Source organism: Rhizoctonia solani, chromosome 5 (genome assembly GCF_016906535.1).
Source record: "Rhizoctonia solani chromosome 5, complete sequence".
NCBI classification, from domain to species: Eukaryota; Fungi; Basidiomycota; class Agaricomycetes; order Cantharellales; family Ceratobasidiaceae; genus Rhizoctonia; species Rhizoctonia solani.
The window spans coordinates 378,228-395,392 of record NC_057374.1 but is presented as its reverse complement, the minus strand read 5'-3'; the positions used below and the strand labels follow the sequence as shown (position 1 = coordinate 395,392).

The 17,165-nt window shown below is 49.3% G+C and overlaps 4 protein-coding genes across 4 annotated transcripts; 3 read left to right on the top strand and 1 right to left on the bottom strand.

Annotated features, from left to right (window-relative positions):
- Positions 1-2,704: 2,704 nt before the first annotated feature.
- Positions 2,705-5,151, top strand: RhiXN_08924 (uncharacterized protein; the record flags this gene model as incomplete). The annotated part of the gene is made up of 3 exons (XM_043328740.1): positions 2,705-2,756; positions 2,815-3,469; positions 3,924-5,151. 3 exons carry the CDS (start codon positions 2,705-2,707, stop codon positions 5,149-5,151), a joined length of 1,935 nt encoding a protein of 644 aa, XP_043180186.1.
- Positions 5,152-7,736: 2,585 nt separating this feature from the next.
- RhiXN_08923 (Fungal specific transcription factor domain) lies at positions 7,737-12,808 on the top strand (the record flags this gene model as incomplete). Its single annotated transcript, XM_043328739.1, has 10 exons — positions 7,737-7,798; positions 7,851-8,007; positions 8,071-8,443; positions 8,501-8,775; positions 8,830-9,399; positions 11,093-11,402; positions 11,498-11,808; positions 11,860-12,375; positions 12,429-12,551; positions 12,605-12,808. The coding sequence occupies 10 exons, from the start codon at positions 7,737-7,739 to the stop codon at positions 12,806-12,808; spliced, it is 2,901 nt and encodes a 966-aa protein (XP_043180185.1).
- Positions 12,809-12,836: 28 nt separating this feature from the next.
- RhiXN_08922 (lactonase, 7-bladed beta-propeller) lies at positions 12,837-14,189 on the bottom strand (the record flags this gene model as incomplete). The annotated part of the gene is made up of 5 exons (XM_043328738.1): positions 12,837-13,009; positions 13,065-13,187; positions 13,254-13,465; positions 13,515-13,784; positions 13,840-14,189. 5 exons carry the CDS (start codon positions 14,187-14,189, stop codon positions 12,837-12,839), a joined length of 1,128 nt encoding a protein of 375 aa, XP_043180184.1.
- A 2,432-nt stretch (positions 14,190-16,621) lies between these two features.
- On the top strand, positions 16,622-17,017 carry RhiXN_08921 (Fungal Zn(2)-Cys(6) binuclear cluster domain; the record flags this gene model as incomplete). Its single annotated transcript, XM_043328737.1, has 1 exon — positions 16,622-17,017. The coding sequence occupies one exon, from the start codon at positions 16,622-16,624 to the stop codon at positions 17,015-17,017; it is 396 nt and encodes a 131-aa protein (XP_043180183.1).
- Positions 17,018-17,165: the final 148 nt, after the last annotated feature.

Below are 17,165 nucleotides of genomic sequence, written 5' to 3'. Positions count from 1 at the left end.
GAAACACGAGAAATTGTCTTTATAATACCTATCTATAATAGTACATGCACACCAGTTCTCTCTAACAGGGGAGATAAAAGTTCATAGCTTTCACCGCTCATAAGATTGGTGACAGAAAGATCTTGCAGGCGGCTCTGACCGATGATGTTGAATGCGCTCTTTTCTGGCGCATTATTATTGAAAAAATGGGTTGAACAATCACCTGGAAGGGCAAGCACGCAACTTTTCATCAAGCTAGATGTTGACAAAACCAGAGATTCAAAGAGAGATTCAAACAGTGTTCAGGGCTGCCTGCAAGGTCTGCATGTCGCCAATCTTACAAGAGGGATGTATGTACTTTAAGCCATTATCACAGTGCAATTCTCACGTCTATTAGACTTTGAAATGAAGAAAGACCACAAGGTTATCATAGTTTAATCGCCTAGTATGCATTGGTACTGAGTAGATCAAGGTAATCAACCATATCGATTTTATCGATTTCGTCCAAGTACTTTCCAGCAGAGCTGCCCTAATCGGTACCTTCCTAGAGCACGGAGAGGATCGGGACGATCCGTCCCAATTCCATACGCCTCAGGGGCTACTTCTCGCCCCTAACCCCTTTAGTTCACATGTGTATAGATTAGTGTCTCCTCGGTACAACCGGCTCAGCCGTTTCGTCTCCATACCTGGATTCATACAGCTTGCTCCAAATGCTGCTCTGGTATATCGATCCTGGTCAATAGTACCGAAATGCAGAATATTGGTACCACACCCTCCACCCTATCACACGATGACCTTCCTGGGCTCCTTCTCTACGATCAACTAGACTATCCGACGAAGCTTCAATCCTTTGTACGAGCAGTATAATCTAGCCTACTCCTGAGCACACGTGTCCCATATCGGAGATTTGATTTTCCAACCAAGTTTAGGCCTCGGCTAATTGATAAATAGCCATAATGAAAGATGGCTGGACTTGGGTGGGTGATGTACGATTTAATGATGTACAGGACCAGATGGGTAAGTTCTGGAATTTTGTACGTATGGGTGTATGCGCGCATAGAGTAGCGTCGACGTCGATTGCGTCCGTACGAACCCGCTACCCAGACTGAACATGACTCGCCCATGCACCATGCATAGTAAACCATTCCAATAACCGCAACCCCAAATTCCACGTGCAGCTTTGCGCAGTAGTCCAGAATGTATAGTCTGTGTGACATCTAGGGACTAGGACGCGTTTCGGGGGCCTAGATGCACGTCTCGCTACACCATTGACAGACCCAATCGAACCCAAGGGTCGCTCGCTGTACACGATCGAGAATCGTGTCACGCAGAAGACCTAGTCATCGCGAGTGTTCTGGGTGGAGTCGTGGTGGAGCGCTCGGCCGGGTCTTGCGACTCGTGCTGCTGAGCAAAGCGGGTTGTGTGGGTGGGTGTAAATATGGATATGTGCCACGCGCGAGGATGTGCGTGTGCAAGTTACAAATAGATACGCGCGGCGATGTGTAAATATGGTCAATGTGGAATGGACCAGCTGTAAATGCTATCAATGCGCAGCCATCTTTGACTCGTCTGCCCCGCCGTGCGCACGTTTGCACATTGTTGCGATCGGGAAGTTGCCGATGTGTATTGTATGCGCATCAGGGATATCGCTATATGGGCGTTTGCGCATCGGCGATTTCCCCGTTGTAGGAATTACCGGCAATTTCCCCCCTATACGCGCATCATTTTATTTTACCCCCCCCTAACTTGTATGCGCATCGTATCAGATGGCTGTTGATCATAGGGGAGAGGGGGGCGCGCGTCTCGGAGCGAGTCTGCCGAGTGCCGGTTGGCCGGTGCGGCGGCCGAGCGCAGAAGTTGGAAGCGACCTTCCGGGTTAAGGTCGGTTGGGTCTTCCACGTATGGGATCCATTGGTTCCACGTATGTACAGTACTGTATCGACCTTGGTGTTTATTTCCCATTCGGGTCTTGGATGTTTCAGTTACGGTTTCAGGGTACTAGGTAATACCAATTATGTCGAGGACTATTGTGGGTGGGACGATGCTACAAATATATACGGTATCCCGGAAAAACTGGAATGAAGCCGAGGTTATATATTTAAGGTGGGAGGGTAGCCTAACGACTAACTTAGGTGCGTCCGGAACGCTTACGAGAGACCGCAGTTACAAGGGAAATGTATGAGATGTAGTTATGGGCAAAGATGGGCACTATAGTCTAGGCTGGGCGCGGGCTGAGGGACTTGAGCTTAGTTTGCGGAAACGTGGGCGCACAGCGCAGGAGAAGCAGTTGAAAGGGATAGATACATGCGAAAAGTAGGCTGCCTGAGAAATGGCGTGTGGCTGTGCCACACGTGACGGGAATACAAGACATTGGGGGGTGCGTGACGAGTGGAGCCCAGCCTTGTGAGTTGGACGACGACGGAAGGCCGAGTCCGTCGTTCCCGCCCAGCTGATACGTCGACAAACGTCTAGTCGGCCAGCGCCGAGTGATCTGCGCATCGTGTTTGTTTGTGCTGTTGCTGCTGCTAGTTGTGCTGCTACTGAGGTGTTGTAGCGGAATAATTTTCTGTCTTGTCGCTCTTTGTTCCCGCTTACGACCCCTCTCGACTGTACGACTGCGAAGAGACTGTCTGTTGGTGGTTCTTGTATCTTTCTGCGAGCCCCACCTGCTCACCGGAGACTCATTGCACGCCGAGTCTTCGCTGCCCCGCCCCCTGTTTGCTGCATGCCTGCTGTCCCTTCCTACGCCCCCAGGGGCCAAGCCACCCGTGGCCAAAGTGGGTTGATTTAATCTCGATTTATTGCTATTTTCTGAACTGATCCATGTGCGATCAGGCCGCCATCGCCCACAACGGGTGCCAGTGTTCCGCAACGACAACTGGCCACCCCGTCCCCCGGCCCAGCCACTCCCTGCGCCGTCGTTCCTGGGCAGTCCGGACTCTGACACCCTGTTGCGTGCGCTCCCGACACCCTCGTTCGTCACGCCCCCCGAGGACATCCCCCCGAAGCCCGCGGCGCCCAGCAAGGCCATCATTGCCGCAAGCGCCGTCCCCCTTGCTGACTGGTTCGCCGATGTCGTATGGGCCCTGTACCTCGGCCCCGTCCAGTCTGCCGCCACCGGCACCAACTCGGGTCTCGCCGGCGCGGACAAGGCTCCTCAGCCACTCGTCGCATTTGTTCATGCCGTGCTTAGTCAGACCCTCGCAAGCCCCCAATGCGCCGCCCTCGGTCTCTACTACCTAGTTCGCCTCCCCGTGCGCATTGGGTCGGCTGCGGTGAGGTCGGCGGCTCCCCTCTGGAACGTGGCACTCGATGCCGACGGCCACACGGCTTACACTAGCGTCCAGGACCGTGAACGTGCGGCCCGCGCAGGGTTTGTCGCCGAGTTGTACGGCCCTGGCGGCGAAGATGTGCCTTATCGGCTTGCGGCGCTGGCGCTCATGCTTGGCAACAAGTGGTTGGATGATCACACTTTTACGAACAAGACTTGGTGCGTTCTATTTCATTATTGCCAATGATCTTTGCTGATTTACGTCTTTTCATTTTCCCCTTGTCAATTTTCTCTCTTCTCTGAAAAATTTCTACCACGTCCTTTTTTTCTCACCTTCCCTGTGACCCTTGCTCTCGGCGCTTGTCCTATTTTTTCACCTGACTCGACTGTGGCTTTCCTTTTTGGATCGGTTGGTGCACTCATATGACGCTCGTGTCCTCGTTTGTTCGTCTCTGCGTCACGTCCTGCTGTCGACGCCCTCATCGACTGACGATCGCCGTCTTATCGTGGCATCCATCCTATTGTCCTCGGTTATCCGCTTCCATCATTCTCCTCGACTATCATTCCCATCTCCATATGCTTCTCGGCTCCGACCTTCGGATCTACACGACTGTGCACCATCCGAATCGCACTTTGACGACCATCGATTCGTTCCAATCGGCCGACCGAACAGGCACGAAGTAACCCACCTTTCACTCGCGCGTCTCACCGCTCTCGAGCAACGCGCGCTCGAATGTTTCAACTACTCCCTCGGCGTGCCTAATGACGAATGGCGCGCCTGGCTCGGAGTCCTCAAGGAAGGCGCTCAGGGCTCGCTCGCTCTCGTTCCTTCCTCGACCATGAGCACTCTTGCAATCCAAGTCATGGAAAGACTCGAAAAGGAAGAGGAAGTTCTGAGCGGAGGCGTTGGAGCGGGTGTCGTCGACGTCATGTCTACTACTACTATTACTTCTACTACTACTGCAGGAGGGAAAGGTGTCATTGGAGATCGAAGAGGAAGCGTCTCTTCTACCACCGCAACCCAGCCATCCCTCGCCATCTCGATCCCTTCTAATCCCCCCGTCGTGGCTCCAGCCAGCGCTACCGAAATGGAGCTCGACGAACTCGAGATGGAGCAGGTCGAGATTGATATCGACCTCGATGACGGTGGTCCTGTCCCCGATGAACTTCGGCGGCCCGTCAAGGTTCGGCTCGGAGCGGCTGGGGAGGTCCGGGAGAAGGACATGTGGGCGAGGGGAAAGGATGCGTGGGACGAGATGGAGCGGAAGGATTCGTTGGTTGAGAGAGGTGCTTGGGGAAAGGCCGTTGGGAAGGAGTCGAGCTGGAAGGCGAGCAAGGAAGCCAGTTGGGGAAAGACGTCGTGGGGAACCAAGCACAAGGAGACCTGGGACTTTATGGACGAAGATCAGGACGAATGGGAGCGTGCGATTCGGGCAGCCGGACTTATGGACGACCAACACGATTTGAGCGCGAGGTCCGGTCCCAAGCCTGTCGGCAGCGAAATTCGCAATCCCAAGCCCGTTGGCAGCGAAATTCGGAACCGCGCCGTTCGTCCCCGCGTCGAGCTCTATGATTCACGGATGCATGGACACGGACGTGGGTACGCGTACCCTGATTATTCGAGTGCCTATCATTATGGCCGCGAGTACCCCGATTATTCTGCTGCGTACAAGGGTGATAATCCGGTCGGCTACAAGGGCTACGACACGATCGGCAAGGGCACGTACGAGTATCCCGCTAAAGGTGTCTATTACCCTTCGTACGAAGCTGTCCCGCACGACGTGTATGAGCCCGGATGTGTCTACGAATCCAGACCCCAGGCGTACAATTACGGGTGCCCGCGCCAGGTCAACGTCAGTGTTCCGAGCTGGGTCAAGTCGAGTGGATGTGTGTTGGGTTGAATGTGCTTGTACGTACCATCTCGCCCTCGTCAACATGATGGCCCAAACTGACCAACCTGAACCATAGGTGACGAGGATGATACGTTTTTATATATAGCTGGCGTTCCGGACTCGACTCGTGTTTGTTCATACGCCATTTGTTCTAATCACGTCCGGAGTTGCAGATGCAATAAATGCTCTCTATTTCCATTCGGATTTATGCTATTCTTTTTAGATGCCCTTGGATCCCTCGACCGCGCGTGCAATACACAACGAACGTTTTTTTATTATTCAAGCACGGACGATCTACCTTTGCATTCGACGCCTCGGTTTTCTCGCTACTCGGTTTTCGCACTTGTCCCCATTTTGACCTAACCTGATTCGTTTCCCCGGATTCGTGTTTACTAGCCTCGTTTTTTTTTACCGACTCACTCCACGACGGAACTCCCCCTGGCGAGGTACTTTCCGCGATAATCGTTTTGTCATTCTGTGTGCGTTTTTGTTTGTACATACTCTCTTCGCTCTCATCTGTCTTTCTGTTCTGGGCGACTAGCTTTTACTCTCACGGACTCTTACCGAGCTGGCGAGGTTGGAGATGTGTGTGCCTTGCTCTTGAGCTAGAGGTACCATTGTTACATCTGCTCTCGAGTTGGAGCACTGCGTTCCCTTCCTCCCCTCCTCGGGTCGAGTACACAACGATTCTGCGGATAAATTTTATTCTCGCTGTCGCTCTTTATTCTTCTTCTCCTCTTCGCTCCATCACGTCATTCTCGCAACGCGTTCCTTTTTTTTTTTTTTACCCATTTTTTAGGAACGTCTCATGTCCCCCTTGTCCCTCGAAGCCTCCGATCTTCACGCACCATGCTGTCCAGTACCTTTCGAGTCATTTGTCCTCCCCCTCCCCCATCCCCACATCCTCTACCTAGTATTACCCACCCACCCTCGGTCCTCTACCTACTATTACCACGTGATACGATTCGGCTGTTTGTTTTTTTCTGCCCTTTTTTTTTTTTACAAAGCTCTTGTCGAGGTTGGTTGTATTGTGTTTTTCCGTGCGTGAGTTTGTGTGGGGAAATGGTATAGCTGCTTTGATAGGATTTTTTTGTGTGTGTGAGTGCGAGAGTGCGAGAGTGTGGGTGCGCAAAGAGTGTTTCTTTCCAGTTATAAGTTTGGTATGTAACTTGAGATTATGGGAGCCTTGAGAGTGTCCCTTGGCTCGTAGTAACAGCCCGCCTTGGAGAGACTATATGATATCATGCATGTAAGGACCCAACTTTTGATCCCCCGACCCCCCAAGTCCCTCTGCATCACGGTTGTGCAACTCAGACCTGGAGAGGTGACCAATAACGTCGACCTCCGGCCTTTCACGCGCTATCGGTCCTCCTTCTGGCCCCAGGCCGTCTATCTCGACATGCTTTTACGTTTTTCATATCCAATTTACCTACTGCTACGTTCTAGCTTGGGAAAGGGGCAATGCGATGTGTATTGTTTGTTTGTCTTGGCTCGTGGGGTTGGTCAAGTTCAGCTCCAGAGCCTCTAGTTTAACCCCATAGGCTGTCTTTTTTGGTATTCATATATACTGTCTTAAACAAGAATCTTGGGTGGAACGGGTTTGTGGAAAGGAATGAGCTGTTCAACTATACGTATACTAACGCACTATCCGACTGATGTTTCACAATGTGACTGTCTTTGAATGCGGGAATCTACCAGTCGACTGGCCGCGCAGGAGAAAAAGAGCGCTCAGAGTACCCCCGTGAACTTCCGAATATTGCTCTCGGGCGGAAATTAAAATTTGCCACAAACATGTCACCCCAAAATGAGCCGCCACACAGTGCTAGCTATAGTGTGGCGGTGACCCTGATCAAGGAACCCTCCTTCCTTCGGGCTATACATTGGTTATTTATGCGATCTAGCCAGTCAATAAGCTGGGGCCCTGTGTGGCTTATGGTTTATACAATACATCTGGGTGACAAAAAAATAAACTAGGTCAAGGAGGAAAAACCGTGGTATGCTCTGCCTCGTGATGTTCTAGCCAGGTGAGGTAAAGTCCGGGGTGTGCAGGGTCGAACCCAATACTCTCGAGCCACCGACAAATCTCAGAGTTCTGCTTAAAGCCGTCGGATCAACTATTGTTATAGTTCAATAAGATGTGAAGACTATGATATATACGGTAGGTAGTGACCATGAAGTTGGTGAGCACGCACGGGTGCTCTGGACGTGGTCAGAACGAGAGGTCGGTCTTGACGTCACCCCGAACGAGGATATTGTTTTGAATTACTTGATCAAACAGAGTAGGGTACGTTTCGTGGAAGTACCTTGTGAGTTATTGGGAATGGGTTTTCCGAGGTTGAGGTAGTGGAAGTTCCCTCTTCGACGGTTGCTGATCAGTGACAGTGTTGTTTGCTTTCGATCCGGTTATAGTAGCTACATGGTTGGTCCCCAACAGACACTAGTGCGGTACGAGCGGACTTGCAGATTCAAACCATGGACACGTGATAGGCAATAGTCAGACGCTCTACTACCCTAAGGCTAAACTAGCTGATTCACCCTTGCTGGAGAAGTCTATATATACGAGCCAGCATTGACCGACGGCCCAACCTACACAAATGGCTCGTGTCATTTCGAAACCTGGTCCCCCTCCTACCAGTTGCATTACATGTCGCCGGAGGTGAGTTGGCATATCTCCTCATTGGTATTGACGTTCAGATTTGCTTCCTCAGACGAAAAAAGTGCGATATGGCTAGACCCTCTTGTGAGAGGTGCTTAAAGGGCGGTTACGAATGTCTAGGATATGAGAATCCTGTGTCCCGTGTAATAATACACAGGCGAAGTGCTGATGATTCAACTCGCTATCCAAAGAATATAAAAATACTGGAGGTAAGTACGAGACCTAATCATATTATCTCAGGTTTCACTAAATGCCGCCTTGGTCCTTTTCAGACGGTCAACCCAGCTGTGGTTAGGCTGCCTCAAGAAACAAACATAAATCTGGACCAGGGCGCGAGGCCATCAACTCTGGAAGCTGCGATGCTATACGGGGTTAACGGGCCTGTTTCTTCGGTTGATAGTCGGCACGTTACCGAGAATCCGTCGTATCAATTTGACCAGATGTGGCCGCAGGATCAAAGTCAATCGATCATACGTCCGTACTATACTCGGAATGCCACGCAGGTTTTGAATACAAATTCCGACTCAGGCACGTCCAGCAATGGCCTGACGCAAATTGTAGAAGCCCTTTGCCGGTCTGTTCCTCCTTCAATAGATGTGGCGCGAACGATGAGAGGAGATTATCGTAATCGTGTCGTTCATACATGTAAGTGAGGTTGTGCCATAGTGCCTATCGGATTTTCTTATAAGTGTGACCCCATAGATTACACTCAGCGTCTCATTTATTGGTTCCATCCTCCTTCAGTGGAACTATTCAGTCCGGAATTGGTTCAGTTGGCAGAGTCGAAGCGAATTGTATGGGTTATGTATTTAGGAGCAAAGGCCTTCGAGCTACTTCAGCAAGGCGCCCAAGCCCAAAGCATGGCAATTGCACAGTGTCTTGGCTGGGTTAATCAATTAGAGCATAAATTCACCACGAATTCCCGTAGTGACCCGTCATCAGATGACACAGGGGAACGACTAATGGCCCACCTCGAGGTAATCAATTCAGTTGACTAACGAGTCTTTGTGATAAATAACGTTCTCCATTAGCTAGCAACCACAAAATTCAACTTGGTAAATACTACTTCGGGATATCAGCTACTTCGGAATGCGTTGCCAAAGTTCCTTCAACTTGCGGCAGCTGATACAAACTTGATAGTCGAACAGCTCGATGGCAGTCTCACCATATCCTTCCCGCGTACGCTTCGTGCACCTCGGATCGAACTCATAAGATTTGTTATGCACGACGCAATGTTGTCCTTTCTACTTGGGTTACCGCCTTTGGTGGAGTATGGGTATGACTGCGAATACGACTCCAAATACAGTGGTTACGAATGGTCGTATGGGATTCCGGTTGCACTCCTTCAGATCGTCACCCAAGTCAGCTCATATCGGGCTGGTTCTAGAGCTTCTATAGAGGACTGGAAGACACTGGAGATGCGTGTTTTGAACTGGAAGTCACAGTATTCTATAATGCAGGGGACTTCCGCTACCGAAAGCGTTACCAGGAAAAGGGTTGTGGTGCAAGAGGGCTGGAGGCATGTGACACTGATTTACATATACATGGTGCGCGCTCTCCTCGTTATATTCAACATGCAGGACCTGAAGTTGATTGTCAGGGTATGTGCGGGGTATCATCTCATGACACGCGCATACAAGCATCGGTGGGTCGTATACTTCAGCTTGGGGAGCTCTTAGGCAGTTCGCCAATCAGTGTACACACGCTGCCCCACTGCGTTGTTGTAAGCTTTCTGTACCTCCAGAAAACCATCGACTAATTTATTCTCGCATAGGCGGGTCTGGCTGCGCGACTCGAGAAACAACGAATTGCTGTATACGAGCACCTCCGCTCGATCAAATCCGAACGCGTTTGGCTATTTCCTGGATCACAGTTCAGCGAGATTTTGTATCACCTGTGGCACGGCGTGGGTCTCGGAGGAGCGTCTGTTACGTGGGATGACTACGTTCGATCTAGATGTGCAATTGCTCCAATCCAAGGGGGCTTGTAGTCTTCTGTGCCTTTAATGACCGGACTTTTCTCTATCTATGGGCCATCGAAGGTATCCGGGTACGCTGTTCAGCTGGCTGAATCAGATGCCTGAACACTTTCGTCGGCATACAGCACTATAAAAACGTTAGGCTAATTGGAATGTATGCTATATGCACTTCAGACAAGTTTAATTCGGTCGTATATCTATCTATCAAAATGTACCAATTTCATCCACCTCATCTTCTCTGCCGGGTAAGGCAGGCCAGCCAAGTACATGAATAGTCACACGTTAGCTGGCTGTCTATTAACACTAGCATTGTCGTTGAACTTGATCGGAATGATAATATGTCAACTTGAACTCCCTCCGCTTTCCTTGCAGCTTAGATAATTATATGAAATAGGTTTACATCAGGAAGGGTGAGTGAACGTTGTTTGTAAGTTACAAGGAACCGCAAATCACAAGAACTGAGTGGAGGAAACAGTCTCGTTGAGAGATGTGCCATAGGCTTTAACAATAGAGAAGTACAGAGAGAACGCCTGATGTTTATCTTCGACTAATACCAGTCAAATGGCGTGAGAACAGTTCCACGAACATTTAGTCGATACTCCCCCGTGAACATCTGTCCAAGCTGTCATTCCATACTGTTGTAAATACATCAGATGCAATGCAATGCTTCTCCTGACCAACTAGCTTGCTAAGGTTAAAGTATTAAAGATTCCTCCTCGGTATTCTCAGGGAAATGGAGGAACAGCGATGGCACCTTTGATTCGGCTATCGATACGACAGCCACATGATGACCCTAATACGCGTCAGCGTGATATGAGCGGAATGATGAATTTACCCACGTGATACATGGTGCTCATATACTTTATCACAGCAAAGCAAGAGTTGGTTGATGTTCGACTCAGCATACCGTCTGGAAAAGTTCGAATACACGAGAGAATAGCATTGATTGACGTTTTTATTGAAGAGAATGTCTCGCATTACTACGAAGCCCGGGCCCCCTCCCACCAGTTGCCTTACATGTCGTCGAAGGTGTGTTGATATATTTCTTCATTAAAACCCACGTTCAAACTTAGTCTTCCAGACGAAAAAAATGTGATATGTCAACTCCATTTTGTAAAACGTGCTTGAGAGGTGGTCATGAATGCCTGGGGTATGATGGTTGCAAGCCTCGTGCGAAGAACTATCGACAAAACCCTGTCGAACCGACTCACTCCCAACTCAAACCTAGTTTAACAAATGAAGTAAGATCAGAGGTAAGCACATCAACACAAGTATGCTATCTCGAGTTCCCTCGAATCTCTCCTCGACGCATTTAGACACTTGATGCTGCTGAAACTGGACTGCCTAAAGACAAACGGGACCGGATAGGCGGAAGCACTACTCAAATCTTCAGGCCGCCAATTCCAGGAAATGGCATATTATACAGGATCAACGGAACTGCTGCTTCAGCTAGAAATAAACACGACACCTTAAATGCATCGATGGAATTCAACCGATTGTGGCCACAGGATCAAAGTCAGCCAGCTGTATACTTTCGTTATGTCTCGCTTGATAAGCAAACTTCGAACACGGGTTCCAACACGTATCTACCCGATAATGACTTAATTCAAGTTATTGAAGCCTTTTGTCAGTCTGTTCCTTGTACAGTAGATGCAACACAAACTATGCGAGGAGACTATTTTGGACATGTCCTTCATACATGTGAGCTTATTATCCCACAGTGTCTATTATGATTTTCCGTAGTTACCACTCTGCAGACCACCTTCAACGACTCAGCTACTGGTTTTCGCCTCCCCCATTTCAGATCGGCAACCTTTTAATGCTCCAGATGCTAAAATCAAAAAGAATAGTGTGGGTCATGTATTTGGCTGCGAAGGTCTTCCAGTTACTTCACCAGGATCCCCAAATACAAAGTTCAGTAGTTGCAGAGCACATTGGCTGGATTGATAAACTTGAACCCAAATTCACCACAACTTCCTGCAACAACCCATCGTTGGACGACATAGGCGAGCGACTTATGGTTCACCTTACGGTAAAATAACTTACTTGCCCGATTCCATAACCTATTGACATTTGGTATTAGCTGGCGTCTCTAAAGTTTAACCTGATTGACCTAGCCTCAGGGTATCAACTACTCCGAAATTCTCTACCCAAGTTTCTTCAGCTTGCAGCAGCCGATACTACTTTGCTGATAGAACGGCGGGACGGCAGCGCTGTTGTCTCGTTCCCTCACGCCCTTAGTGCATCTCGCTATGAGCTCAGACGATTTACTGTAATTGAAGCAGTTTCAGCATTCTTGCTAGGAGTCCCCCCACTTTTAGAATACGGGTATGATGGCGAGTGTGACTCTGAAAATAATGGGTTTGAGTGGATATATGGTGTTCCTGTGGTAATTCTTCAGATCATCTCCCAAGTCAACTCGTATAGGGCCGGTGGTAGAGTTGCTCTGGAGGATTGGAAAGCTTTAGAGGCGCGCGTGATGGTATGGAAACCACAGTATCTCGTAACGGAAGGGGCTTCCGCTGCCAAAAGTGTTGATGAGAATAGAGCGGCGGTGCTGGAGGGCTGGAGGCATGTAGCACTGATTTATATCTACATGGTAGGTTCTTAATCTCGATCTCCCCCTATAGTAGGTTTGAGCATAGCTACTAGGGTATGTGCGGAGCATCATCTCACGATTCACGCATACAAGCATCGGTGGACCAAATAATTGAGCTTGGGAAGGCCATAGGTAGCTCTCGCATTGGTATACACACACTGCCCCACTGTGTTGTCGTAAGCTTAATCTATGCGCTTCGAATTTCATCCGCTAACTTGTCGTTGTGTAGGTTGGTGTGGCTGCCCGATTGGAGAAGCACCGAATCGCTGTATATGAACAACTCCGCTCAATTAAGGACACACACATTTGGCTGTTTCCTGGACTACAGTTTGGCGAGGTTTTGTATCATTTGTGGCACGGTGTGGGTCTCGGAGGAGCGCCTGTTACATGGGATGACTACGTTCAGTCTAGGTGTGCAGTCATTTCGATCTGATTGTGCTCTTTCTGTACTGTAATTAATGTTACACACGCCACAATACCGATACAGGGCTATTGCTCGTATAGCTAGCAGCTACACCATTAAACAATCCTGTCTCAATATCTCTTTCAATAATATTAATCCCTGTATCCTGGTTTGCAATCGCAATGTATCGTCCTGTGGGATCAATTCGATGGGAACGAGGGTTCTTGCCGCCTGAAATATTGACATCAGCCTCCTAGCTCAGACGGAAGTCAGAATGGTCGTATACCTGTGCCAGTCAGGCCATGAAATGTGAGATGGTTCGAATCAGAGGATGTGTTGATTGAGAAAGAAGCAAGAGTGTCATCTGTTCGAGACGTGTCGTTTCGGTTCGATGCTATCAAGAACCGACCTGTTCACCAGTTACAGTTCTCTCGTCGTTAGCCACATATATGCGTCGTTTATACCTCTATCATACCATCAGGAGACACAGTGACCTCGGCAGCGTTGATGTCGATGTTAGGGTCCGAAGGGGGCAGGCCAGGTCCGCGGGTGGAGATGGTCTGAACGAGCCTGGGTGCTGCGCCAAGTGTGGGTGTGGAGATGTCGAAAACCATGACAGTGTTGGAGAACTGATTGACGAGGTACAGGAACTGGGATCGGCCTGTCGGCGGCCAGAAGTCCATGTGCCTGTGGTAGAAGATGGAGCAGGTGGCAGATGGATTTAGGACGAACATACCTGGGGCCAGAGCCGACAGGCAAGACGACGTCAGCAAGCTGGTGAAGTTCAGCAGGACCATCAACACGGAAGACGTGCAGACGATCAGTGCCAAGGTTAGGAACATAGAGGAAGCTGGAAGATCTATCGAAGCGCGCTTGATGAGGGCGAGATTTCTGCTGAAGGCGGTGAGGGCCAGGTGTATAGAAGGGGAAGGTGAACACAGCTGTCGGAGAGCTTGCGAATGTGCCGTTGGGGCGGACAGCAAATACAGCCAAGTTGGCACCGTTGCTGTATCGCAATTGTAGTCAGTTGAGTTTGCTACTCTCGGTTGTGGGCTACTGACATGTTCGGCACTGCAAGTGTGTGCCCGTCTCCTGATACCTCACAGTGCACAGCGTCTGTTCCGTTGGTGCGTGCCGTGGCGATCTTGCTGACACTTCCCTGAGCATCATATGACCATGCGTTGACGCCGCCTTGACCGCGGAACGGGGTGTAGAGGATGTCTAAGTGAGGATGCTTAGCAATCCAGCCGGGCTGAAAGCCAGCGTCAAGTGTGGTGGAGATGTTAGTGAGGAAAGTGGCATCGAATGTGAAGGTGGAAAAGGGGCCTGCAAAGGAGGTGAACCATAGCTGCTGGGACGCGGCCAATGCGGAAGAAGCAAGAGAAAGAGAGGTCAATAGTCTGACGGCCATCGTGAGAAGCGATGAGGAAAAACAGGTGGAGGGAATCTTATGAGCCAGTTTTATGCAGTCGCCGGCGGACGCTCCATCATAGTAGCAAAGAGCTAAGGCTAAATATTGCATGTGGAGTTGTACTCCAATCAAATCAAAGTCTTTCTATCCGTCAGCCTATACGTTCTTGGCGTTTAAAATCATCCCATAATGCGGAATTGGCTTTGGAATCTCAAGGCACTGTAGGAGAGTTCGGTTCGATCCGCTGCGACAAGAGGAACAAGAACACTTAGTCGAGAAAATCGATCCTAGAGACCCTTGCTTCAATCGCAATTTAAAGTTCATGTATAAACGGAAGTGTGAATCAAAGCCTAATTTAGACATTTACTCATGCTCCTCATGGACTTCAGGAACACGGAAGGCTGAACAAGGGGGACCAAGAATCGCCTCTGTTGACAGCCAGGGTCGCTGTTATGTTTTCTTAAAACAGGGAAGATGTTACTCAGAGCAGCCTCGACATAGCCAAGCAAACGCATGCCATAGCCAACCTTTCTCAAGCCAAACGCCCGGGGGCTGAATTTTCTACCCAACGCTTGACCAGATTAGCCTATAGCTAAGAGATACTAGTATTAATATTATGCACAGTAATCCACCATGTTGTGGGTCAATACTGTTGGCAAACATACTACTGTACTGACGTCTTCAGTCCCGATGCCGAAGAAATGCCTGTAGGGCGGTAGGAACGGCAAAGCCGTATCTGGCGATCTAAAGAGTAAAAACTCAGCTTGGAAGTGGTAAAAGTGAGGTGAGGGAGTGGTGATACAAAGAGAGCGAACTATATACGAAATGAGATAGGAGACAGAAAATAAGGTGGTCTACAAGCCCGAATAGGAACGTTTCATACTACCCAGCATAGTGACGGCACGAGTTCATCCCCGACGTCCATAGACATCCGGTAATTCTGTTGTCCAACAATGCTTAATCAGTTTCACTGAATCATCTCATCTGGTGGTTCAGTGGTATGCTCTGTCTTGTGTTTTGTAATCTCCTCCTCACATTTCTCAGCAAAACCTCCAAAATCTCCCGAGACCGGACTTGCCTCCCTGGGTCTCCAGAGATCCAGGAGGGCATAACTTCTATGACAAGGTATAGGCATTGCATTCTTGGTTACATAACTATATTCTATACGACTGGTTGTAGTAATTGTAGTCTCTAGAGATTTTGTAGGGTTTCGTGACGTTCCATGGAGTTTTACGTGCGGTGGTTATGGACATAACCCACTGTAGCACCAAATATTAAACTAAACTAAGACCTTAGGGTGATACATGTTGGGAAAGCAAATAATATATCTCTGTCGATTCGATCATGTCGGCGTATCGTATTGTATAAAAACCTGGGCCGCTCCCAACTAGCTGTCGCAAATGTCGACAAAGGTCTGTGAGTACATACACTGCCACTCCTCACATTTGACCTTGGTATAGAAAGAAGTGTGATATGGCGGGACCACGCTGTGAAAGATGTAGAAGGAATGGATACGAATGCCTAGGATACGAAAACGGTCATTTCCACGCTAGCCTTCGTCAGGTTCGTGCCAACACGTTGGTGGACTCCCAGTCGGTATATGCTGTTGGAGCTTCTTGAGTGGATGGGGTAACGTCAGAGGCGAGCCTCGAATGCTATAAACTTGACTTGAGCTCTCAATTTCACGACTGACTATTGTCGCTTGAGACCCTGAGTTTTGTCTCAGCTGGGCTACCTACAAATCGGCAAGAGCCGGCAGGTACACATGTAGAACATTTCGCCGGGCCATCAATTCTAGGAGCCGCAATAACATACAGGATGACTACTACTGTTTACTTGAATGAGTGCAGCGATACGACCGGAGAGCTGAGAAGGGGGTTCGAGCAGTTATGGCTATGGGGCTACAGTCGACCAGTGATATGTGCCCACTCGTCAGAACAACAGTCGTTGCATATCAAGCACTCCGGCACACCGTATATCAGTAGCAGTATGGCTCAGGCTATCCAAGATTTTTATTATGCTATTCCTTCTTCAGTGGATCGATCGCAGATCATGAGGGATGAATATTTTGTACGGGTTACCAATGAATGTGAGTGCAAGTATGCGGTTTGGTAGTTCTGAACACAAATGTGGTTTGAATTTATGAACAACTTGGTTGCTGGTTTATTCCGCCATTGCCTGCCATTGGTAGTCTGTTGGGAAAGCAGCGGAGAGGGTTAAAAAGAACGTTGCTAGCAATTGACTTTGGGGTAAAGCTTCTTCGCGCACTGAAAGAGAACGACTCAATGATTGAAACATACAGCGGCTGGATCAATAGGTACGAAGACGTTCTCACTACCAAGCCCCACGCTCACTCATTGTTGAGTGAGAACAGGGATTGTTTTATGAGCCATCTAAAGGCAGGCTGATTGCTTTGTGTATGATTTTTTACAATGAGTGACAGAACATACCAGCTAGCGAACTTGAAGTCTACTCTCGCGGATAGCACGTCAGGCTACGCCCTGTTTCGGAAATCATACACTCAATTCCTCCTGACTGTGGCGACGGACTCAAATTTGTTAGTCGAGCAATCTAGTGACAGCCTTGGTGTATCTTTTCCTCGATTGATGAGTGTGAAATGGTCCGGGTTTGCGTGGTTTGCTGTTTGTGACATGGTTCTGGCACTTTTGCTGGGGACGGCACCCATAGCGGAGTATGGGTACAGCGGTGCATATGACTTCGGACGGCATGAGTACGAGTGGACGTATGGAATTCCGGCTGCGATGCTTCAGGTTATCGCCCGATTCAACTCCTGGAGGGCTGGCTCGAGGGTTGCTCTGGACAACTGACGAACACTGGAGATACGTATTATGGACTGGAGGGTGTTGTGCCCCATGATAAAGATGGGCTGTAGTACCGAGAGTGTCGACGAAGGGAGGTGTACGGTGCTGGAGGGCTGGATACATGTGGTGCTGATATACATATACATGGTACGTT